The sequence below is a fragment of the Pipistrellus kuhlii genome, unplaced genomic scaffold, assembly GCF_014108245.1.
Source record: "Pipistrellus kuhlii isolate mPipKuh1 unplaced genomic scaffold, mPipKuh1.p scaffold_m20_p_2, whole genome shotgun sequence".
In the NCBI taxonomy this organism is placed as follows: Eukaryota; Metazoa; Chordata; class Mammalia; order Chiroptera; family Vespertilionidae; genus Pipistrellus; species Pipistrellus kuhlii.
In genome coordinates this window covers 188304333-188327930 of record NW_023425515.1, presented here as the reverse complement: position 1 = coordinate 188327930, position 23598 = coordinate 188304333, and the positions used below count along the sequence as shown (strand labels likewise).

Here is a 23598-nt window from a genome sequence, read left to right as displayed (position 1 = left end):
GGCAGCTCCTGCTCAGCAGTGGCCATGCGGCTGGAGTGAGATACAGCCCAGGGTCCAGAGGCCAATGCTGGACAGCTGATGCTGGCACCTGGTCAGCAGGTTGGGGCTGGGGATTGGAGGCTGAAAACTGAGTGGCACCAGGAGGTTAGAGCAGGACAGGAGGGGGCAGGGGGCTTTGATGATTTGGGAGCAATGATGTTTAAGTCAGAGTCAGAACCTCAGCTTAGCTGGAGCCTGTGCACGTGTGTGCACACATGGGGTGGGGGACTGGGGGTTAGGGGGGCCAGGGACTGGGCAGAGAGCAGGTATCAGCAAGTCCTGATGCAAGGGAAAAGCGATGGTAGGAGAGGCCGCCACGGGCACAGCTGGCAGGATGATCCCAAGTTCAAGGCCCTGAGAGCATGGGGACTTGCACCCCTGGCATCTGGAGCGTGGCACGTAGTGGCTGCTCTAGAACTATCGGCTGGATGAGTGACCTGGTATGCTTATCCCTGAAAATGATCAAAATGTCCCAGAATTCCCGGTGCTTCAGCATCCTGGTGCCCCGGGCCCGGGAGTGGTACAGAAAGCTCCAGCTGACAGTGTGTTTGGACTAAGCACTTGCTTCCCCCTCCCCCAACCCCATCCCCCAGGCAGGGAAGGAGCCTTGCTCTGCAGATGGGGAGACACTGGTCCCAGCCCCAGCTCTGCACTAGGTCACTGTGTCTGTCATTCAGGGTCTGTCACTTTCCCTGTGGAGACTCGGGTCTCAGGGGGACCCCTGAGGACGTGTGCTGAACGGGGGGCTTCGGATCCCAACGGCAAGGAACACGGAACGACCCACTAGGTCAGGCTCACGAGTGGGGGCAGGGAGGGAGGTTGTCAGCCGAGGGCCAGGGCGCCTGGGGACTTGGGTCTGAGGCCACACCCGGCGGTGTGTTCCCTCTGGGCCCTGCTCACCCTCTCTCTCCATATATATATATATATATATATATATATATATATATATATATATATATATAATATTATTATTTTATTGATTTTTTACAGAGGAAGAGAGAGGGATAGAGAGTTAGAAACATCAATGAGAGAGAATCATCGATCAGCTGCCTCTTGCACACCCCCTACTGGGTATGTGCCCGCAACCACAGTGCATGCCCTTGATCGGAGTCAAACCTGGGACCCTTCAGTCCACAGGCTCACGCTCTATCCACTGAGCCAAACCGGCACTGGTCACCCTCTTGCAGAGCCCTTTACCCTGGAGAACTCACTATTGGACAGAGCCTCCCCCCCAGGTTTCAGGGTCGTTGCTGCCGGTAGCTGAGCCCGTGAACTTGTGTGGGCCACCAAGAATGATCGGGGAAAGGAAGCCACTGGCTGTCCCAGGCTCTGTCTCCTCTGCCTGCCTGCGGGCCTGGGAGGGGGGTGTGGGTCCGCAGCACCTGTGTAGGCCAAGCCTGTTGGATGCTGTAACTACTCACCCCGCTTCCTCCCCAGGGCCCCAAGAGAACCGAGAGGGGGTGCAGTGTTACGGGGAAGATCACGAAACCAGATTTGAACTCCCCTGTCCCAGGCTTTCCCTCCCCACCTCTCCCCTCCTCTCTCCTCCTTCCCTCCCCTTTCTTCTGCCTTCTTCTCCCCTCCTCTGCTCTTCTCTCCTACCCCTCCATTCTCCCCCCTCACCCCTCTCTCCTCCTCCTCCTCTAGGTCCCTGTAAGGCACCCAAGATCCAGAACCACCTTCTCCCTCAGGGGCTGGCTGGAGAAGTGCTTTCCGATTTCACTCATTTCCGCCTGGGCATTCAGAGTGACAGCTTGCTACGCCCCCTCCACTCTGCCAACAAAAGCCAGCCTAACCCTGCCTTCCTGCGGCCCCTCCGTCCTCCTCCCCTGCTCCAGCCGGCGGCCACTCTCACTCAGAGCAGCGCAGCCCGTGGGGCTTGGGCCAAGTTCGTCAGGAAGGCCTGGGGTGACTGCGTGGGCTCACCTCAGGGCTGCACCTTGAGCTCCCTGCCCCGCATCCCAGGTGGGGTTTGTGAAGATGGGGTGTCTGCCAAGAGGGGGAACACCCTCAGGGACTCCAGGTCCCAGTTCTGCCCCCAAACCCAGCGCGGCTTCTTAGGGAGCCCGAGAGGCCCCCGGGGAAGGGTCCTGTGCTTTTCAGCAGCGCGGGGGCGGGTGAGAGCTCTGGCTCTGCCAGTTTGCATGAGTTGAAGCCATCAGTGCGTGCCTCTGTTTCACCAGCTGAGAAGTGGGTATGAGAGTGGTAACCACCCCATGAAGTCGGCGGTAGGAGTGCATGCCTGTGCAGAGCTGAGGCCCGGGCCCGGCTGGCAGAGAGGGCCTCGCAAGGGCACAGCATTCCCTGACGAAGTCTGTCTGGCTTCCTCTGTTGCCTAGAAACGGGACGCCCTGGGAGGAGAGGGTTGTTGACAGGGTCCTCCAGGGAAGAAAGTCTCCTGGCCCGGCAGCTGAGATTCGAGGGCTGCAGGCAGTGCCCACGTGGGGATGGTCACCAACTGTCCACCAGGTTATGCTCAGCCAGTGATGGAGCATCTCCTCTGTGCCAGGCGCTGTGCCAAGGGCCAGGACGCCACGCTGACAAGACACAGGTGGCCGCTGTCCTCAAGGAGCTTACTTGGTGGCGGAGAGAGGCAGCCAGTGAGCATGGCACCAGAGACACGTGTGCTGTGATCAGAAGAAAGCACAGTCATCCGTTGGGGACAGTTGAGGAGAAGGGCTGCTTCAAGAAAGGGGTGGGAATGGCCCCACTCGAGAGCTGGCATCTGGCTGAGCCCTGAATGGGGATAAGGCACAGCTAGGACAGGGTAAGCACACTCCGGAGAGAAAGTACAGCACGTGCCAAGGCCCTGGGGTCGGAAGCAGCTGGGCTCAGCCACCAGATAACAAGGCCCATGGAGATTAGGGAATTAAGGCAAAAGTGGGAAGGGTGCAGCCGTTGTGGGTCAGTGGTTGAGCATCAACCCAAGAGGCCACGGTTCAATTCCTGGTCAGGGCACCATGCCCGGGGTGCAGGCTCAATCCCCAATAGGGGGCGTGCAGGAGGCAGCTGATCAACAATTTATTTACATTTCTCTCATCATTGACGTTTCTCTCTCTCTCCCTCTCTTCCTTCCTCTCTCTGAAATCAATAAAAAAAAAAACTTTTTTTTTTAAGTGAGAAGGGATGGAGCTAGGGTGACGGGGTGTGGGCAGGGGATAGATTTATGCAAGATCAGGAGTTCAGAGTTTGTGCAAAGAGTAATAGGAAGTGAGTGGAGGGGTCTCGGCAGAGGGTCACGTGGTTATAAGTCTTGCTTTTGGGTGGAGACTGGATGGAAATGAAGTAAGATGGAGGCAGAGAGGCCAGAGAAAGAGAGATGGTCCCAGGGAGAGAAGACGGCACCAGCTCAGGGCAGCAGCGGCTGGGGCGGTAAGATGCTGTTTGATTCCATATCAAGTGGAGGCGAAGCCAAGGGTGCTTGCTAGTGGGTGGGTCCATCCAGGTCACCCCCTGAGAACAGCCACAGAGAGACGCTCCCTCACAGCCCAGAGGCCAAGGTCACGGTGACTCCCCTTTCTTTGGAGTGCTATAAGGATCTGCAGTGGTGATGGGCACGTCCCAGGAATAAAACTAGTAAAACAACTCGCACAGGTGTGTGTAAGATACAGTCACCTGGGTGCACTTGAGCTTGCGACCTGGGCCAGGAGATGCCGAGAGCAAGCAGGGACCGGACACCCACGGATGGACGTGATTCTTTTTGGTGTGGAAGTCTGGGCTTCTGAGAACTACTATTTTATCGGCCATGTTATTTCTAGGGGAGCCTACTATGCAGCTAGAGCCAGAAAAATACAGGTTGTTTCACCGGCTTCACAGACATTCCAGGAAACAGCATCGTTCAGCCCCGACGAATGCAGAGGAATTTCTTGAACAAAACGACTCGGTGCTGGGAATAGGGAGCCACCAACTCCCCTTCTCCCCCCACTAGGCAGGGAAGGAAGGTTGTGGGCAGGTGGACCCTTGGAGCAGGAAGTGTCCTGTGCTTGCTGTTGTTGGTCTAGGCCAGTGGTTGGCAAACTGCAGCTCACGAGTCACATGTGGCTCTTTGGCCCCTTGAGTATGGCTCTTCCACAAAATACCACGGCCTGGGCGAGTCTAGTTTGAAGAACTGGCATTAGGAGAAGTTTAAATTTAAAAATTGTGGCTCTCCAAAGAAATTTCAATCGTTGTCCTGTTGATACTTGACTAATGAGCTTGCCAACCACAGGTGTAGGAAATTGAGACAGTTGTCCTCAGAGACACATACATGATGATTTTTTTTTTTAATTCACACCTCCTCCTCCTCCCGTCTCCTCTCTTATCTACTGAGGTCTCTTGCGTCACCCACTCAGGCTGCCGGGCACAGGAAATCGAAGAACAAGCAAAACACAATGCCGACGGCACCCCCATGCTTCTTAGCTCCAACACAGGATTCCAAGGGACATCTCAAGGACAGGCCCCGTGCAGACGTCCCTGTCGCCCCAGCCACGCAGATGGGCAGCTGTGCCGATGGGCAGCTGTGCCAATCAATGGGCAGCCGAGTGGGCGGGCACCCTGCCCTCTGCCAGGCAGGCTCCTCCTCGGACTGAGTGCGGGGTTGAAAGGCAGGGGCACCCCGCTCCCTACCAGCCCTGGGTCCAGGCTCCACAAAACGTTGCTTTATTTGAAAGTCAGTTTCAAAACATTATACCAGAAACAAAATGAAATGTTAATAATTTAATTTAAAATATCACCATCCAATGAGTCTAATTTTAATAGGTAACACTTATTGAATTCTTACTCGGAGGCAGATGCTAGTCTAAGAGCTTCGCGTGTATTCAATCCGATGAGGAGGCAGCATTATTGTCCCATTTCACAGATAAGGAAGCTCAAGGCCTGGGTGGTAAGCTGTCTGTCAAAGGTCATGCAGCCAGGGCAGGATTCTGTCTTCATGTCTTCTTGTTCCCAGTGCCTGGCACCCAGGAGGCACCCAGGGAGCGTGTATCCTCGTGGGATGTTGGCTGACAGGCTGGTTGGTTAGATGGGTGACTGGCTCATTGGACTGGTGAAGCAGCAAAATGGCTAGGGGCCCAGCACAGCTAGGCTCCAGCCTCAGCACAGTCACTTCTATACGCAGGGCCTTGGGGAAATCACACCACCCCCACCGCACCCCATGCCTCCAGGTTCCCCACTCATAAGGTGGACCTGGGAGTTGCTCCACCTTGGGGTGCGGGTTGAGGAGACACATGCATGTAAAAGCCTGGCTCGTGGGAGGTGCTTAGCAACAGTTGCCGTGACGCTGAGTTCCCACTGTCAGTGCAGCTTTGCAGCCCAGTTGTAGACATGGGACACCTGACAAGTCACCTGGACATCCATGTCACCTGGACATCCAAGCTTGCAGGACTCCAAACGTGAGCTCACACTCCAGGCAGCAGCACAGACAGCCCTGGCACTGAGGGACCCCTCTGCTTCGGTCCCTCCAGATGTGGATGGAGTTGTTTGCACCCATCGGGGTAAGTGCATGCTCCTGCAGGGGCCTCTGGCCCCCAGTCAGCTGCTCCCTAAGGGGCAGGGCATGCACTTTGAGTAGAAAAACTGCTGCTGGCTCGTCTTGCTGTCACCTATGAAACGGGACCCAGGTACAAGGGCCTGTGCTGGAGAAAGGTGTCCCAGGCCTGCATCCAGGACACCTCCCAGGGTCTGCTAACCAGGCATTAGTGGACCAGGTTCCTCCTGCAAACTTTTAACAAGAAAAGAACCCACCACAGAAAGTCACCTTGCCGTTAACTGTCCGATGGAGGAAGAGTGACCCCCAGGACATAGCCTGAGACTTTGCAGCTCAGTGTGTGGTCCCTGGGCCCACAGCATGAGCATCTCCTGGGAGCTTGTTAGAAAAGCAAAGCCTCGGACACACCCCAGGACCTGCATTTCACCGTCTCCAGGAGACGCACCTGCACCGGTGTGGTGGGAGGGGCACGGCTGTGGGGTGACGTCCTGCGAGGGCCGCCCGAGTTTAAACAGCGCTCTGGGCACAAAGACCAGGCGTGGCTGCTCTGCCGGGGCACATCCCGGCTGCTCCCGGAAGGAAGTGTCCTTGGAGCTGGGTGGGCAGGGCTTGAAGGAAGAGGACAGAGGACATTCCAGGCGGTATACCGGGGCAGCGGCGATGAGCGATCAGTCGGGCAAATGATAAAGAGCGTGGGTGGAGGTGGCCCAGGGTTCAAGAACTGCCAGTGGGAGATGTATTTCCCAAAACGTGGCTCAGTGTTTTCTCCCCTGAGGGGGCACCATTCCTCTCCCCCAGGCTGTCCCGCACAGGACCTCTCAGGCGCCTGCTCTCGTGAGGGCTGTGCAGGGGCCTTGTTCCCTGTGATGGTGAGCCTAGGTGAGGTGTCACAGCTCCGTGCCAGCACCGTGCTGGGCACCTCCCTGCTTTACTCCGTTTACTCCTGACCCGGAATCGAACCGTGACCTCTTAAGCCACACAGGCTGGGCTGTCTCATTTTTCTTAAGGACAGCTCTCCGAGAAGGTTCCGGAGAGGCCGTGGTGAAGAGCTCACACACAGGTGCCAGACTGCCGGGGTCCACCGCCCACCTCCGTTCCTCATTTGCAATGTCCTTGGGAAAGTTACAGCTGATTTACTTATCCACATCTCGAAGTTTCCTCTTCTGTAGAATCTATATATATAAAAGTCTAAGTGACTGTCTGACCGTTTGACCGACCGACCGGTAGCTATGACACACACTGACCACCAGGGAGCAGATGCTCAGTGCAGGAGCTGCCGAGCTGCGGTGACTTGGCATCTGAGGTTCTGGGGTGATGTAACCCAGAACCAGAGAGGAGGGAACCCAATTCCAGGGTGCATCGCCAGAGAACCGCCTTCTCGCAATCTGGACCCCTCGGGGGATGTTGGAGAGCCGGTTTCGGTCAGATCCCTGCAGGCCACGGCAAAGGACCCCACCTGTGCACAAATCCCTGCACCGGGCCTCTGGTGGAAATAATAACAGGGTGCACTTCTTAGGGTCGCTGTGAGGATTAACTGCATCACAGCTAGTTGGTGTTACATGTGTCACCTGGTGTCACTCTTTTCTTTTTTTAATAATTTTTTAAAATATATTTTTTATTGATTTTTCACAGAGAGGAAGGGAGAGAGAGGGACAGAGAGAAACATCGATGAGAGAGAAACATCGACCAGCTGCCTCCTGCACACCCCCCATCAGGGATGTGCCTGCAACCAAGGTACATACCCTTGACCGGAATCGAACCTGGGACCTTTCAGTCCGCAGACCGACGCTCTATCCACTGAGCCAAACCGGTTTCAGCTGGTGTTACTCTTATTAGCCCCATTGATCAGAGGAGGAAACCGGGTTCTGAGAACTTCAGTGACTCCTCAATGGTTAATTATACTCCATTCCCTGAACAAGGATCCCCCCAGGGGCTGCCCTCTCTTCCCTCACTTAGCTGGGGGACCCTCACTTCTGCCCACAACCCCCTCCTCTAGCCCATGCCTTTGCATCTCTGCAGAAAGCATGTCCCCTCCGGCGTGAGCCTCTGAGCCTGTTCCTGCCACCGCGCCTTTGCACGGACTGTGTGCTCTGCCCAGAATGCCACCTCCCATCTCTGCCCACCCCGACTGCACCTTTCAGAGGCGGGGCCAGATAACGCCTCTGCACCTGTACCTGGCAGAGGCCTCTGCATCCCCGTGAGGTGCCCCCTCACATCACCTGCTTCTAACATTCTTTACGGACCTTGAATCATGAGCGGCTGTCAGGGCATCTGCTTCCTCCTGAATGGCCTCGTGGGGAGTGTGTCGGGCCCTTGGCAGGCACAGGGACGGCCTGGGGTTGCAGAGCGGGCAGGGGCCGTCCCTGGCATGGGGACCCGCCCTCTCGGACCCTGTTCCTGGCCTGGAACTCGTGGTGTCTCCCCATTCAGCGCAGGGTTTCTCACCTCGGCATTCTCACATGCGGGGCTGGATAATGTCTCGTTCGGCCGGCTGTTGGATACACTGTAGGATGGTTAGCAGCATCCCTGGTCTCGACCCGATAGATGCCAGTGGTACCCCCTCCCCTGACGTTGGCCACCAAAAATGTCCCCAGGAATGACCCAGTGTCCCCCCTGGGACAAAACTGCCCCCAAGTGGAGAACCACCGATGCCCAGAATTCCCCCGGGGGGCCAGGATGGGAGGGGTGACTTTATCATGGGGGGGCTGCAGGGGGTGAAGTCCCCAAGTCCGTGTGCAGGGGGCTCACACAGGCCAGGAGGGGAGGGTGGCGGAGGCTGGCGGGGGAGAGGGGGCGGGCCCCGCTCCTGCCGGTGGCGTTGCTGGGGGGAACTGTGGCTCAGGCTTTGCCAGACCTCGAAAGTGTTCACAAGGAGCCAGAAACCCCGGTGTCTTTTGTGTGAAATCCCCTGATTCTTGGATGTTGGCAACCCGTATGCATTTTTGAAAACACCGTGGGAAAAACAAAATATGCCTGTGAGCCAAGCGGGGGCTGCCGTCTGCCAGCATCGCAATCTTTCCTGTCCACCCGCCTGCCCCCCAGAGGCGGCCCGCCATCCCCGAGCCCGCTGCCGTCCCCATTCTCTTCGCAAGGGTTTGCGCCTTAGAAACCGTGAACAAGCCCTGGGCTAGGCCTCTGGACCCGCAGCCCCTGCCGTGTGGGTCACTCTGACCCCGCCTGAGGCCCAGTTCCAGGAAGCCGAGGGCACTGAGTTCCTGCGGGAGAGAGGATCCAGGAGGCCCCCCGGGGAGGATGAAGAAGCCCAAGCGTGTGCCAGCGGGGGCGTCAGTTCCCTGTGTGACCTCGGGCCACTGCCCCCCCTCTCTGAGCCTCAGTTTCCTCCTCCGTCAGATGTGTACAGGATGGAGCAAGAGAAAGGACGTGGAAAGCATGGCCTCTGCTCCTGGAGCTTGGAAGAGCATTTCCCTTTGGCAGTGCTGAGCCCAGCCGGCCTGCCCAGTGCCCGGCGGGCATCCTTGTCCTCACAGGGACCTGGGCCGGGACACGCTGGCTCTGCCTCCCAGCTCAGGCCCTGCAGTGCGGAGTGGTTCTCTAGGCTGGCTGGCTCTGGCGGACTCTCCCCTCTGAACAAGTAGGCTGCTCCAGGGCCAGAGCAAACACCCACGTCTCCAGACTCCTCATCCAGTGCTCCTCTGACCTAACACATAGGCATCTCCCAGGAGTGGACGCTAGTGGGGTGTGCAAGAGAAACAGATGGACAGATGGACCCTGGACTGCAGACTCTGCCTGGAGCTACGGAGGTTGAGGGCAGTGGGGGGAGCTCCGTGCCTGGAGCTCCCCGGCGGATCACTTCCCTGAGTGAGGGAGGCGGGGATAGAAGGTAGGGGGCAGTGGGCATGACAGGGTGTGGGGGGGGGGGCACCCTGTTGCCATGTGTGATGGAATGGGGGTACGCTATCGCCAGACCTCCTGATGTTTCTCAAATGAAGCTATCTGAATCTTTTAGTGCCGTGGTCAGCAAACTGTGGCTCGCGAGCCACATGCGGCTCTTTGGCCCCTTGAGTGTGGCTCTTCCACAAAAGACCACGGCCTGGATGAGTCTATTTTGGTGAAGTGGTGTTAGAAGAAGTTTAAGTTTAAAAAATGTGGCTCTCCAAAGAGATTTCAATCGTTGTCCTGTTGATATTGGCTCTGCTGACTAATGAGTTTGCATTCCACTGTTTTAGTGTAAATTATCCTCCCTTGAAAGTGTTGGCAGCTTGTTTTTTTAAAAATATTTTTCAATAGAGTGCTAGGGAAAAGAAAGCACGTATGCAAACCATATTTGGCTCCGGGGCCACCGGTCTGCAACCTCTGCCCCCTTCTCCTACCCTCAGTTTACTCTGCTTTGAAATGGGTGTGACCGTCACGGGGCAGGTGAGGGGTTAAATGAGACGATGCCACTAGAGGGCCTGTCATACTTCGGGGCCCTCAGTAAATGGTCGCTATTGCTATTAAGATGGGGAGGGGGTACTTAGGAGAACTGGGAAGGGGCTTGTTGGGGTCGGTGCAAGACAGCTGGGAAGCCCTGAGCCGGAACTCGGGACCTTTCCATCCATCCACCCGTTCGCCGGGGTGCTTGCTGCGAGCCTGGCCCCTCAGGCAGGTGTCCCTTTAAGATCCGTCCCGCCTTGAGTTTACCAGGAGGAGGAGGAGGCCCACCCAGCAGCCCCACGGCTGTCCTTCACCCCAGGCAGCCCCCAGCGCCCCTCCCCGGGGCCCTGATCTGGGAGAAACAATCCACTTTCAAAGGTCACGTTTGAACACAAGACTGTCATATTTGGCGAAACACATCTTTGCTTGTTTGTTTTAATGAGCAGCTTCAGGGGGAAGGTGCCAGCCCTTCCTACGTGTCTGCTTCACAAGTCCGCCTCCTGAAGCCCGTTCAGAGATATTTAAAGGATGGCGCTGGGAAGCGAAGGCGTTACAGTGGATTCTAATTAGTCCCGTTGGGAGTCGGGGCGGCTGCCGATGTCTGCCCTGAGCCCGGGGCCTCGGCTGCCTCCTGATGTCCGAGCGCAGAGCGCTCTGCCTTCCTCCGGGCCTGGCCCACGCTGGGGGCCTTGCAGCCACAGAACCCCTTCGGCGCTGGAGACGCCAGGGCCCCACTGGCTGGCAGGCCCAGTCCTGGTGGGCGGGCGGACGGGCGGGCAGGTAACTCCTAATTATGGGAAAGCAGCCGCAGGCGTGTGCGGACAGACAGGGGAGGGCCTGGCGTTGGGACTCGGGTGCAGGAAGTCACGGGGCGGGGGAGGGGAGTTATGTAACGGTGACGCCACGGCCACTGAGAAAGTGACCTTGCTGTGCTCCGCCGCCGCCTCATTCCTCCCGCTCAGAAGGGCACGGAGACCCAGCAGCCCTTCCTTCAGGCAACGGCTGTGGCCCCACAACTTTGTCAGAGTCAGGGGTACCTGGAGGGGTGTTAAAACAGACTGTCAGACCCTCCCTCTCCCCCCTCCCCGAGTTTCTGGCTCAGGAAGTAGGGGTGGGGCAGAGAATTGGCATTTCTCCTAAATGCACAGGATGCTGCTAGACACTCTGAGGGCCATTGCTGCAGGACTGATGAAGTCAGTCTGTCTTCCCCGCCCCCCCCCCCAAATGCTGTGTGCCCTCAGGCCAGTGTCTGAGCCTCTCTGGACTCTTGTTTTTTCTCAGGAGAAGCCAGCTTTGTCTTTGAACAACAGCCGCCCCCCGCCCCACCCCCTCAGGTTGACATGCCTAATTACTATTTGCAGGTAGCTCAGAGGCCTTCCCATAAAAGGCCTGGGCCTTTGCACAGGCTTCTTACCCCAGGGGAGGTGATGGGTTCTAAGAGAGATGAGCAGTTTAAGCCTTAAAGGGACAAGCCAGGCCAGTATCTCTGGGCATCAACACTCACCCTGCACACAAGAATCTTGAAGCAGTTCACTGGCCTGGTCTTTGGGATCATTTTCTTCCCTTGGGGAGGTGGGTGGCAGAGGCTCACCACCGTCCCAGTGATGAGGCCCCGTGGCTTGGAGAGGACAACCCCAGTCACCTACCTGCCAGTAGTTCCTTCTCGTGTCAGCATCCCCGTGCATTGAGCTTCCTACACGCTGGGGTCCTTCCCCACGGTGTCGAGGACAGGACTTGCGGCGGATGCAGAGTGCAGACGGACCAAATGAAAGAAACAAGTAAACAAATGGCTCCATGACTCAACAGCCCAGCCCAAAGCCTGTCTGTCTGTCTGTCTGTCCATCTTGCCCTCCACCCGGCTCCATCCCTGCAATCACGTGGTTCCCACATATGGTCTCCTTTGCTCCTCGCAGAATAGTCTTGGGGAGATAGGCAAATATTCTTATACCCATTTCACGAGTGAGGAAACTGAGGCCCCCGGGAAGGTGCCTGAGTTGCCCAGCTTTACTTGTTAAGTAAAAGGCAATAACAAAGGACAGCATAGAACTCCGTGCCTCAGACCCTCACGGCAGCCTCTCCCGAGTCCAATCAGTTTCGCATCCCTTGTCTGTGTGAGCGCCATCCTGCAGGCTGTGGCAGTGGGGATGCGGGTGGGAGAGAGGTGAGCTAGGAGCCCAGGCCCTTTTGACTCCTGGGGTGAGGGTGAGGAGGGGCAGGGCCAGCAGGCAGGCACCGAGGAGCGCTGGAAATAGTCTCTCCTTTGCAGAGATGGCCAGTGTTTCCTGGGGGCTGCCTCGGGCCCTCGTGGGTCACATGCTAGCACACCACAGGTGCCTTGGCAGGCTAGATGCCATGGTGGTTTGCCTCGAGCCCAGAGTGGTACCCGGCACGTGGTTGGCGCACAATCAGTATTTGTTGAATCCATGAGTGAATAAATCCTTGATGTAGTGCGTCTAAACTTACCAGCTGTGTGATCTTAGACGAATCCTTTCACCGCTCCACGCCTGGGGTTCTTCAACTGCAAATGCAGAGTAATAATGCTACAATAACAAACATTAATGGCATAACAATTAAAAACAAACAAACAAACAAAAAAAAAAAAACAGGCTCTGGAGCCAGAACTGCCTGCGTCTGAATCCTGGCTCCACTGTGTACTGCTGTGTGACCTCAGCCAACCTACTAAACTTTTCTGTTCCTTGGTTTCCTCGTTGATGGAGGGAGGGTAATGATGGTACTCCTGTAGTATTGTGGGGATTAAAATGATCAGTATGTGGAGAGTGATAACCCTTAGTGATGGTGATACCCTCTGTGTGCATCGGGAAATTAAATAACATTTAAGTACCAAATACCAAGCAGAGTGCCTGTCACAAAGGCATAGGTGCTAACTAACTGGTAATCATTGTTCTTATCTCAGACACTAAATCATTACTAAGCAGGGCCTGAAGCCTGTCTGTCTGTCTGTCTGCCTGTCCCTATGGCCTATGGCCCTATGTGTCTGTTGAGTCACACAAAGGAGACAAAAGTTCTTAAAATTGCTGTAGGGGACTTTCTTCCTTCAGGAAGCTGCCAACTCAGGGTTCAAGGGCCCCAGATGGGAAAGGTGAAGTACTACCAGTGGCCACCAGGGGCACTCAAGTCAGTCTGCGGAGGGTTCCTGGAGTCCCCTCTTTAGGAAAAAAATGAAAAACGGGTTGGCTATTCCACCACCCAAAACCCTGGCGTGGGAGGCATTTCCCAGAGAACACTCCTCCCTCCCAACTTTACCTCTATCAGCCACATGATGTGTCTCCTTAAGCCCCAGTTTTCTCATCGGAGACATAGGGATGGGTGATTTTTTAGGGTTGAATGAGCTAGAAAACACAGTCCCTGGCAAAGTGAGTGCTCCGTAGTGACACCTGTTGCCAAGGTAGCATCGTGGCTCTTAGCTTGAACTCTGAAGCCTGACAACAGAAGCCTCAGTCCTGCCTGCACTTCGCACTTGGCTGGGTGTTTTTGGGGAAGTGACTTGACTTCTCTGTGCCTGTTTCCTCACCTGTACGATGGGGGGAAGATAACAGTATGTGAGCCGCTCAGAGGTGTTGTGAAGATAAATGAGCATGCAAATCCGTGTAGCAAATGCGATGTCCATGTTTGCCAGTATTGGCATTATAAGTTGTAGTATTTGAGCCGAAACCGGTTTGGCTCAGTGGATAGAGCGTCGGTCTGCAGACTGAAGGGTCCCAGGTTCAATTCTGGTCAAGGGCATGTGCCTTGGTTGCAGGCACATCCCGATGGGGGGGTGCAGGAGGCAGCTGATCGATGTTTCTAGCTCTCTATCCCTCTCCCTTCCTCTCTGTAAAAAAATCAATAAAATATATTTTTTTAAAATAAATTGTATTATAGTATTCATGACATTACTATTTTTATTCTGAATAAGCTGCAACACTTTAACTTCCTGCAGAGACCTCCCTGCTTGTCAGAAACAGGAGAGACATGGCCCGTGGGTAAGGAAGAACGTTTTTCCTTCGCTGCACTTGACAATCTGACTTGGCACACTGACTGCCTGGCAGGCGGGCAAGAGACCAGCCACACTCCGTGAAAATGCTTGGATGCTCAGCTGGGAGCTAAGCCTCTGCCTCCAGGGCAGGGCCTCTGGCAGCCCCCCGAGGGATTGGGATCTTTGCCAGGTCATTTGGGGCCCTGGAGAGACCGTCAAAGCAGACCGGCGAGCCTGTGACAGGCGCACAAAGGCCTCCAGCCAGGAAGGTCTGGCCGGGACAGATGGCGGGATGGACCTCGGATAAAACCCTCTGTCCCCCTCAGGGCAAAGGCCTTCGGTGGCTTTGGAGAAAGCCCCAGTCTAATCCTCCTGGCTGCACCTGTGCCCCAGAGTCCTACTGGGACGGCCAGGGCAGATCAGCAGGTGGCCTCGGCCACCAAGGCATCCCAGGGCTGGCCGGAGGGCATCCATGCCACGTTGGAGTCCCCAGGAATGGATCGAAGGCGGCAGATGTCCATGGAGAGGGCAGGAGGCACGTGTCTGGCTTAGAAGCAACGGGCGTGTCCCTTGGACCTTCTCCCAAAGTGGCCCTTCTGCCTGTTTTTTTAGGGTTTACCCTGCGCTGGGCACCATCCAGAGCTCCCCGTGTGCCTCTTGTCCTCCAAACCTCCCACCACAGCCCTGCATGGTGGTCAGCACGATCACCTTCGTTTTTCAGGTAAAAGGCTTCCAGGAGAAAAATGGTCTGTCCAAGACCCAGGGTTTGAGCCCCCAGAGAATGAACCGCCTAGGGCAGCAGCCTGCAAGGCCCCAGGTGGTGACTGCCTCCTGAGGTCACACCTTCCTGTCATCGCTCCAGAGAGTGTGGGAGGGACTGAGTGACTCACGCCCAAGGAACAGAAAGGGGAAAGGGTGATGGATGTCTTTTTCCGAGTCAGGTTACAAAGAGACAGCAGCTTCGCCTCCCTGCACACACCCCACACAGGCCCCCTGGCAGACACCGGGGGACAGACACCCAGTTGGGGTATCGATCTATAGCTCGATGGTGCAGAACCGACGGCAGCCAGCCAGGGAGGAGAGGAGGTCCCCAGTGGGACACCCCATGAGGAACTGGATCTTGCCGAGAGCCCTGGGAATGAGCCTGGGAGTAGATCCTCCCCAACGGCAGCCTTGCATTGACTGCAGCCCCGCGGACACCATGGCGACAGCCCCGGAGAGGCCCTGAGCCAGAGGCACCCAGCCCAGCCACCCGGATGCCTGATCCACAGAAACCAGAGAGAAAAAGCGCTGGTGTTTGGAGCCACTGAGGTTTGAGGTGATTCGATACACAGCGATAGGTGACTAATACACGTGCCATTGCTACTAGCAACACACCCAAAACATACCCACCCAACAACCACGGGAAGGATGCAAAAGCCCAATGCAGGCAGAACTCACGCCCGCTGGCCCAGCCCTCCACATGCTTTTACCATAGACAAAAAGGGCCTTTGCCAAGGTCACACACAAACTGGGGGGGGGGAAAGGAGGGGGAGAGGCGTTGCTATGGGGGCCTCCAGGCCCCTGGAAACATTGCCAGGCGTTCACAGGGATATACACCCACAAAACTGCGTGTCTGGGGACCTGGGTTGCTACCTTGTCTTGGACTCAGGTGCCTACAGAGAGTAGAGTGATGTTGGCTGGAAGATCTCCATAAAAGTGCTTCTACAGGTACTAAAACCACAGCCAGGAAGAAGAAAATACATGAAAAATGTGAGCTCCAGTGGGCTCACATGTCCGGCTGCATGCGGGTACTCAATATAGTGGGTTCCTTGAATGCAGCGTTTCGTGTATTTGTTGTCATTTCCACTTGTGATCTAAAGGAAGCTCCCCCAGACAAAACCGGTTTGGCTCAGTGGATAGAGCGTCGGCCTGCGGACTGAAAGGTTCCGGGTTCGATTCCAGTCAAGGGCATGTACTTTGATTGTGGGCACATCCCCAGTGTGGGGTGTGCAGGAGGCAGCTGGTTGATGTTTCTCTCTCATGGATGTTTCTAGCTCTCTATCCCTCTCCCTTCCTCTCTGTAAAAAAATCAATAAAATATATATATTTTACAAATAAAATAGCCGAAACTGGTTTGGCTCAGTGGTAGAGCGTCAGTCTGCGGACTGGAAGGTCCCAGGTTAGATTCCAGTCAAGGGCATGTACATTGGTTGCAGGCACATCCCCTGTAGGGGGTGTGCAGGAGGCAGCTGGTCGATGTTTCTCTCTCATGGATGTTTCTAGCTCTCTATCCCTCTCCCTTCCTCTCTGTAAAAAAATCAATAAAATATATATATTTTACAAATAAAATATCCGAAACTGGTTTGGCTCAGTGGTAGAGCGTCAGTCTGCGGACTGAAAGGTCCCAGGTTAGATTCCAGTCAAGGGCATGTACATTGGTTGCAGGCACATCCCCGGTAGGGGGTGTGCAGGAGGCAGCTGGTCGATGTTTCTCTCTCATCAAAGTTTCTAGCTCTCTATCCCTCTCTCCTCCTCTCTGTAAAAAAAATCAATAAAATATATTTTAAAAAATAAAATAAAGGAAGCTCTCCTGGGAATGGGACCTGCACGGACCCCTGGTGACAGGGTCTGGCCTCAGAGCTCAGATGCACAGCAGCCTCCCCGCCCTCTGCTGGACTGCCCATCCTCCCTCCCCCCTGCCCCCCCTTCCCTACCCCTGGATTCCCACTAAGCTTCTGTTGAGGACTGGATGGGCACAGTTCCTACAGCTTTTCCCCAGCCCAAGTCCTCCGTTCCTGCTGCCTGGCAGAGTCCGCCCCCTGTGTGCCCGGGAGAAGGAGATGGGGAGCCAGACCCCAGGCCCAGCCCTCTCCAGCATCCATTCCCAGCATCCCTGGGAGGCTGGGAAAACCTTCTGGGAGCTGGACCAACTACATAACTGGCAGATGCCAATGCAAACGGAACGTGCGAGGAGTCCCCCGCTTAAAAAATAATTAAGAATGTGAAGGCGATGACAGCAGAGCATCAACTCAGGCACAGGGCCCTTCTGCTCAGAAGCTGGCCTGGCCTGGGGGTCTCCATGGAAACCCACCCTGAGTTATCCTTCCCGGAGGGAGGGCCTGCCCGCGCTGCTCTGGGCAGAGAGTGGGTTGGCCCCTGTTGGCTGCCGGATTTCCCGGTGCAGACCTGAGCAGAAACCTGGCCCCGGCCCAGGGTGTCCTCAGAAGCAGAAATATACCTGTGCGTGGGGACGCCTCACGCATCCCGGCCAAACTCTGCTGAGTAAGGAGCGCAGTGGGAACGCGCCAGGGCTGTGGGCTTGACAAACGGCTGGGCTTGCTGGAATGCACGTCGGAAGCATGAGCAGACTTCTAAGAGGATGCAGAGGGGACCGATAGTGGTAGCAGTGAAATGAGCACTCGTGGCCAATGGGCCGGATAGAAACTTCTAGACATAACATGTTTTGTTGGGCTTTCTCCTCCCTCTCCTTCTCCCTCTCCTCTTTCTTCTTCTGAAGGTTTTTTTTTTTTAAAGAGTTGCCAGGAATTCATACTCAGAGTTCACATATCACTCCATATTCCTGGCAGCTCTAAAATGAAACGAGAACCTCTGGTGACACTAGAGCCACATTCCTGCATGACAGCCATCGACTGCCTCCTCTGCAGCGGCTAATGGTGGCCTCTTGTCTGCCCCAGTCTCCGCCACTCCCTAACGTCTTCCTGACACAGAACCCAAGCGCCAAGTGCTTATGTAGCTGTTCCGGTGCTGCTGTTTGCCGGTCGTGGAGTTTGGAGGAAAGTGCATGTCAGTATCCAAAGTGAGAAGATAGGAGGCGGTCAAGAGTTCCATGTTCTTCAAAAAATGTGGGAAAGAGAACGTTCCTTGGTGGAAGCAAAGAGCCTCCCTCTACATCTAATAAGCAAAGAGGACCTGAGTCACCTTTCTTAGGGAAGGAACCACAGCAGGCCCTGCACAGCCCCCCTCACTCGCTCATGTCCCCGGGGTGGGGGTGAGTGGTCCCTGGAGGCATCAAAACAGAGGCTCCAGGGCTGGACGTCTCCAGAATCTGAGGGCAGTCCCTCAGAGCCCTCTTTCTTTTGTTCCATCCTGCCTTGTAGCAAAGGCCGTGGACTTGGGGGATTCCCAGCATCTCCTCTCACTTGCTGTGGGGTCAGCTTCTTTCCCCCAGAACCATGGCCAGCAAACTGCGGCTCACGAGCCACATGCGGCTCTTTGGCCCCTTGAGTGTGGCTCTTCCACAAAATACCATGGCCTGGCGAGTCTACTTTGAAGAAGTGGCATTAGAAGAAGTTTAAGTTTAAAAAATTTAGCTCTCAAAAGGAATTTTAATCGTTGTACTGTTCATATTTGGCTCTGTGGACTAATGAGTTTGCCGAACCCTGCCCTAGAGTGGTGTGGGTGCTAACCTCATGGGTAGTTTTCTTCCTCAGCTGGGAGCACCATCCGCATTTGGCACGCTGGCCAGCCCGCCCCTGGGCAGTCAGGGTTCCAGGTAGGGAAAGGAGGTCTGAGACTGCCCTGTGGCCTCTAAGCATTTGGAGTGTGTATGTGCATGGGGGGGCGGGGGCAGGAGGGAAAGTTCCGGGAGGTGTGTGTGTGGGGGCGCTGGGGCGGGGGGGGGGGGGGGGGGGGGAATGTGGAGGTGGAAGCTGGGAAAGCCAGGCCATAGAGAGTGTGAGCAGGCAGTGCTCCTCACCCACAGACAGGAAAGTGACAAAGGGAAAGGTTGGGGAGACCTAGCAGGGAAAGTAACTCAGTTCTCACAGCTCAATGCAGAGCCATGCCTGGGCCGGTGTGAGCCATGGGTTACCAGCTAGGCCTGGGAGGGCGGGTGCATGCGGCCTGGATGGGAGGCTCAGGGGCCCTGGAGAGTGTGACTCCTCACCTGGCCATTGTCCTCAGCACCCTGTGTCAGCTCGGGGTGTGGGGGGGACCAGACCTGCCTCCTGGGGCTTTGAGGAGACAATCAGCTTTAACCTAATCCCTAGATCACATGTGTCAAACACAAGGCCCGCGGGCCAAATCCGTCCCGCCAGGCCTTGCAATGTGGCCCGCACCGCGCTGTCATCACTGCACTCCGCTGCGTTTCCATCACAATGACAGTTTATGACTGTTCAGTAAACCATTTGGCCCGCGATTTAGGCTGGATTTTAGATTTTGGCCCCTTCTCTGATTGAGTTCGACACCCCTACGGCCTAGATCAAAGGGGGCTCAGAGCTGCAAACTCACTTGACGGGGAGTGAGCATGGCTAGCCGCTGGCGCTGGCGCACCCACTCCAGAAGGAAGGGTCAGATTGTTAGGGGCTCCAAGATGCCGCCTTCTACAGAGCTGAGCTGGCCTGGCACCTGGCCCTCCACCTGCTCCCCAAACCCAGGCCCTGGCCTCACCGGGGAATCACCTCACCTGCCACAGGCTGCCTTAGCGAGGACTCCATAAGCAGCTCCCATGATGGATAGAGGGGGAAATCACTATTGCCCCATTTTCTAGATGGGGAAACTGAGGCTAGGGGAACTGAGGCACAGACACAGGGTTCCAGCCCTGGACCACAATCTCCCCGTGGGTATGGAGCATGTCAGTTTTTTTCCCGGCCCGCACACAGTGAATGCCCTCAGCATTACATCCACTTACAGAACTGTTACTGTACAGACTGAGGTTCACGTCCCAGCGCGCCCACCCCTCCCCTGCCCACTCTCTCTGCCCTCTCCGGCCAGCTGCTGGGACTGCAGTCCTTCAGCCAGGCTGTCACGGGGTGTCAGAGGGCGCAGAGCCACGCAGACTGGGTGCACCCATCCCCTCCAAGCGCTCGCTCACTTGGGGCTTTTCGGGCCTGGGCTCAGTACTGCCCGGCCCTGGGACCCCGGCCATCTTTCCACCGTCAGCTTCTCCAGGAAAGAACGCGGTGGGGAGGCACCGAGTGGCCTGGATCTGGCGCGCCCGGGGCGACGCGGAGCTCCCGGAGGCCTTGGGCGAGTCTGGGCGCAGCAGCGGGGCTGGGGGCGGAGCTGGGGGCAGAGCCTGGGCGAGGCGGTGACGAGGGGCGGGGCCGAGGCGGGGCCGTCGGCGGCGAGGGGCGGGGCCAGCGGCCGGCCCTCGGAGCCCGGAAGGAGCGGGAGGAGGAGCCGCGGGAGTGAGAGTCGTTCCCATGTGAGAGGCTCCGCGGCCAAATTCCTCGCGTGCGGCGGCGGCGGAGGCGGCGGGCGGCCTGGCGTCCGGCCGGACGGAGAGCCCCGGTCCGACGCGAACCGGCGGCCGGGCGGGCGGCGGGGGCGGAGCGCGGCTGCGCCCAGATGCGGCGGCCGCCCCGGGGGCTGTGAGCTGGGCGCCCGCCTGCGGGGCACCCCGCCCGCCTCGGGCAGCGCCCCCCGGCACGCGGCATGCGGGCGGCCGACTCGGGCTCCTGGGAGCGCGTCCGGCAGCTCGCGGCGCAGGGCGAGCCGGCGCCTTCCTGCGGGGCCGGGGCCGGGGCCGGGCCGGCGCGCCTCCCGGGACCAGCCGCCGGCGAGCCGTGTGCGGACGCCGCAGGGCCCGGCGATCGGCCCCGCGCCCGGGCGCCCTCCGTGCGAGCCGATGGCGACTGCAGCCAGCCCGGTAGGTGCGCGCCGGGAGCGGAGGGGAGGGGAGGGGAGGGCGGCGCGGCCTGGGGAGCCCGGGGAGCGGCGGGCCGGCGCGCGGGGGCGCTCCCGCCGGGGTCGGGGAGCCGCTGGCTGCAAAGTTCTCGCCGCCGCTGCGCGCCGAGCCCGGAGCTGGGGGCCGGTGCAGGGGGAGAGCGCGGGAGGCGAGTTTGTTCCGCGCGGGGACGGACATCTCGGGGCTCCACGGCTTTCCCGCCGACCCCCTCCCCCACCAAAGGGCTGCGGAGGGAGGTCAAGGCCACGCCTGCCGGTGCTGTGGGTCCCAGTGCAGTCAGTCCCGCCGCACCTGGAGACCCGGCTCCGGGCGGGACCCAGCGCCTGTTCTGCAGAGGGGCCAGCCCCGCGTGAAGTGTGGGCGGTCCCCCGAAACCCACTTGGTAGCCCCACAAAGTGCCAGGAGAGCCCTGCTTTACCGAGAGGAAAAGTAGTGATTTGCATGTGCTGGGAGCGAAGCGATTTCTCTCACGCAGACAGAGACCTCGCCGGCGGAGGCAAACGCAGCGAGAGGTCTGATTCCGTATCGCTGGCTGATCCACCCAAGCGGACCGCAGCGTTTTCGCGTTAAAATTCCCCGAGTGGGTGCGCTCATTCCGTTCTGCTCCGGTCTCAGCAGGTCCCCTGGTCACACCCCCATCCCGCAAGTTATGTCATGGGGGCAGGGAGGGCTGGGGCAGAGGAACCCCTGGGTCTTTGGACTCAAGGCTTAGGAAAAAATTTAGATGGAAGATGGAGGGTCTGTCATCAGCAGTTTGAATACTTTTCCCAGGAAACATTAGAAGGGAGCCTACGTGATTATTCATTCCGTTTGAACTCTTATTGTGTCCTGGTGGTTTTCATGCTGTGACTCCTGGAATCTTATCCGGGCTCCGGGAAGTAGTCTTATCCCAGGGAAGGTGAGGACAGCAGGAAAGGCCTGAGGGTAATGGACTTGATAATGGACATCCCCCCTCCCCCCAAGCCCCAACAACTCCCTAAACCTTGGTGCTGGGAACTTCTAAATTTGTCTTTCCATGGACACAGAATGCCTTTCCCAGGCAGCCAGCTTCCCAGCTAATCCTCCTTTTTGTCCTCTGAGGAACTTCAGCCAGCAGCCAGGCCCTTCTTCCAGGCTGCCTGGTGGTGGCTCCAGGGGATGGAATTCGGGGGGCCGCGGTTCGAGGGGACTGCCCAGCAGCTGGCTCTCATTAGCCGGGCTCCCGCTGGTGTCCTGGAGCCACGGAGAGCTTGGGTCAGCGAGGGCGCTGAAGAGGGACCTGAGCTCTGGGAGGAGCGTGAGTCCCTGGCCGTTTGGCCTTGGGGCTGAGCCAGCTGAAGACAGCCCCCCACCCCACCCCGCTTCCCCAGCTGCATGGAACATGGCCCGGGACTTGCTGTACAACAGCATCAATGCAAAGAATAAGCAACTGGGACAGCTCAGGCAAGCTGCTTGAGCACTCCTGTTTGGAGCATTCAAGGCTGGTGTCTGCAAAGCACCTCGCCTCGTTGGTCCTTGATGCTTTAATGAGTCTTAGTCGCCAGCCTCCCTGTTGCATTAGGATGGATGCTGTCTGCTCCATCGCCACCTCCTGCGCTGTGCCAGGATGCCTTCCTGTCTGGTCTGTAAGGGACCGGAGTGATGCAAGGCCCGGAGGTGGTTATTATGTAAACATTTTGAAGATGGCCGGGTGGAGATACATCTGTTTACTTTGTGTCTACATGACTCCCGTTGGTGTTTCATAATAACAATAACCTAATGACACGGTGTCACCGAGAGGCCTGTCTGAGGGCTGGGGCGGCGGATGTTCGGATGGCCCTCAGGTGGCCCTGGGGGCTGTGCTGATCTCCTGGCCTGATGTGCAGGTGATATCACTGGCCTGAGACGGCCAGGCCAGCAGCGAAACCCGGGAGGTTTCCGAGTTCTCTCTCCCCAGCCGCCCTCTGCCCTCGGCTGGTCTGGTTCGGAAAGACCAAATGAAGCTCCTGAGAACTTGCACGGTGTCCAGGCCTGGAGGACATGGACATGGACATGGACATGTCATGGACACGGGTGTTACAAGGCCATTTCCTCTGGGACTGTGGTCAGCAAACTGCGGCTTGCGAGCCACATGGGGCTCTTGAACCACGATTTGCTGCTCTGTTGACTAATGAGTTTGCCGACCACTGGTCTGGGAGCATACGTGGGAACTCTGCTGGCGTAGCACCACACGCTGAAATAAGCCTTTTAGCCCGGCAGTGAGGCGGCTCAGCCCAGGATCTCAGCACATCGGTCCCCAGCCCGATGTGAGGCGGAGTTGCAGGAGCTGAGGGAGTGCCCTGTTGGGTGGCGGAGTCCAGTGTGGGGAAGAGGACAGGGACAGGGGACCCTTGATTGAAGGGATGGAGGACTGGGCATCCTGTCACCCTCCTGAGATCAGCAGGTGGCAGGCCCCACGCTGGTGACCACTCTGGCCTGGGTGGGGCCTCTGCCAGGGCAGGTTACCGGCCTCTGCACTCAGACTGGGGACCAGAGCAGGAGATGTTAGGCACTTGTTCCATCGACACCTGGTTCTGCCGAGATACTTGGTGACTCGGTTTCCCTCTTGGTGGGAATAACTCTGTCTGGGCCCCAGCGGAGCCAACCAGGGGCTCCCTGCGTGTTCTTGGACCGGGAGCGCGAATTGCTTCGTCTTTGGTTGTCCGTCCGTTCATTCGGTCGCGTTTCTTGAGCATCTCTGCCTGCCAGGCAGTGTTGTCGCTACCAGGGAGGTAGCCGCAGAGGAGACAACCGCAGCCCTGGTTTCCATGGAGCTAGTATTCTGTGGGAGGAGAGTGCCAGGAGGAAGAGGCAGGGGCAGGGGCAGGGGGTGGTGAGCGCTGTGCAGGCACGTAAGGCCAGGTGAGGGGTCCGCGTGATGGGTGCTCTTGCAGTCATTAGGTAGGTGGTCGCAGGGAGAGCCAGTTCCAGGACGAGGTGCGTGGGTGCTGAGTCCCTAAAGCAAGAGGGCGTTGCCACTCAGTTAAAGGAACCCAGTCATTGTTTACAAGTTCTCGGGAAATTAGTATCTCTGTGGACTGGGCGCTTTATCTGTCCACATCTAAAGCCCTCATCCTCCAGGCCCAGGTCAGATGCCACACTACCTCGTTCAGCTCA

At 57.4% G+C, this 23598-nt stretch overlaps 1 protein-coding gene across 3 annotated transcripts in view; it reads left to right on the top strand.

The window, feature by feature from the left end:
• The window catches only part of KAZN (kazrin, periplakin interacting protein), a 292248-nt gene that overhangs the window by 166975 nt on the left and 101675 nt on the right, over positions 1–23598 (top strand). Inside the window, exon 1 of one of the 3 annotated variants that reach the window (XM_045585187.1) lies at positions 19963–20445. The exons of 1 other annotated variant lie outside the window; for it this stretch is intronic. In XM_045585187.1, coding sequence (XP_045441143.1) covers positions 20232–20445 — 214 coding nt within the window. In that variant the 5' untranslated portion in view covers positions 19963–20231. Of the gene's footprint in view, positions 1–19962; positions 20446–23598 lie in introns of those variants that run through there. One more of the 3 variants, XM_036445443.2, reaches the window with a different exon arrangement.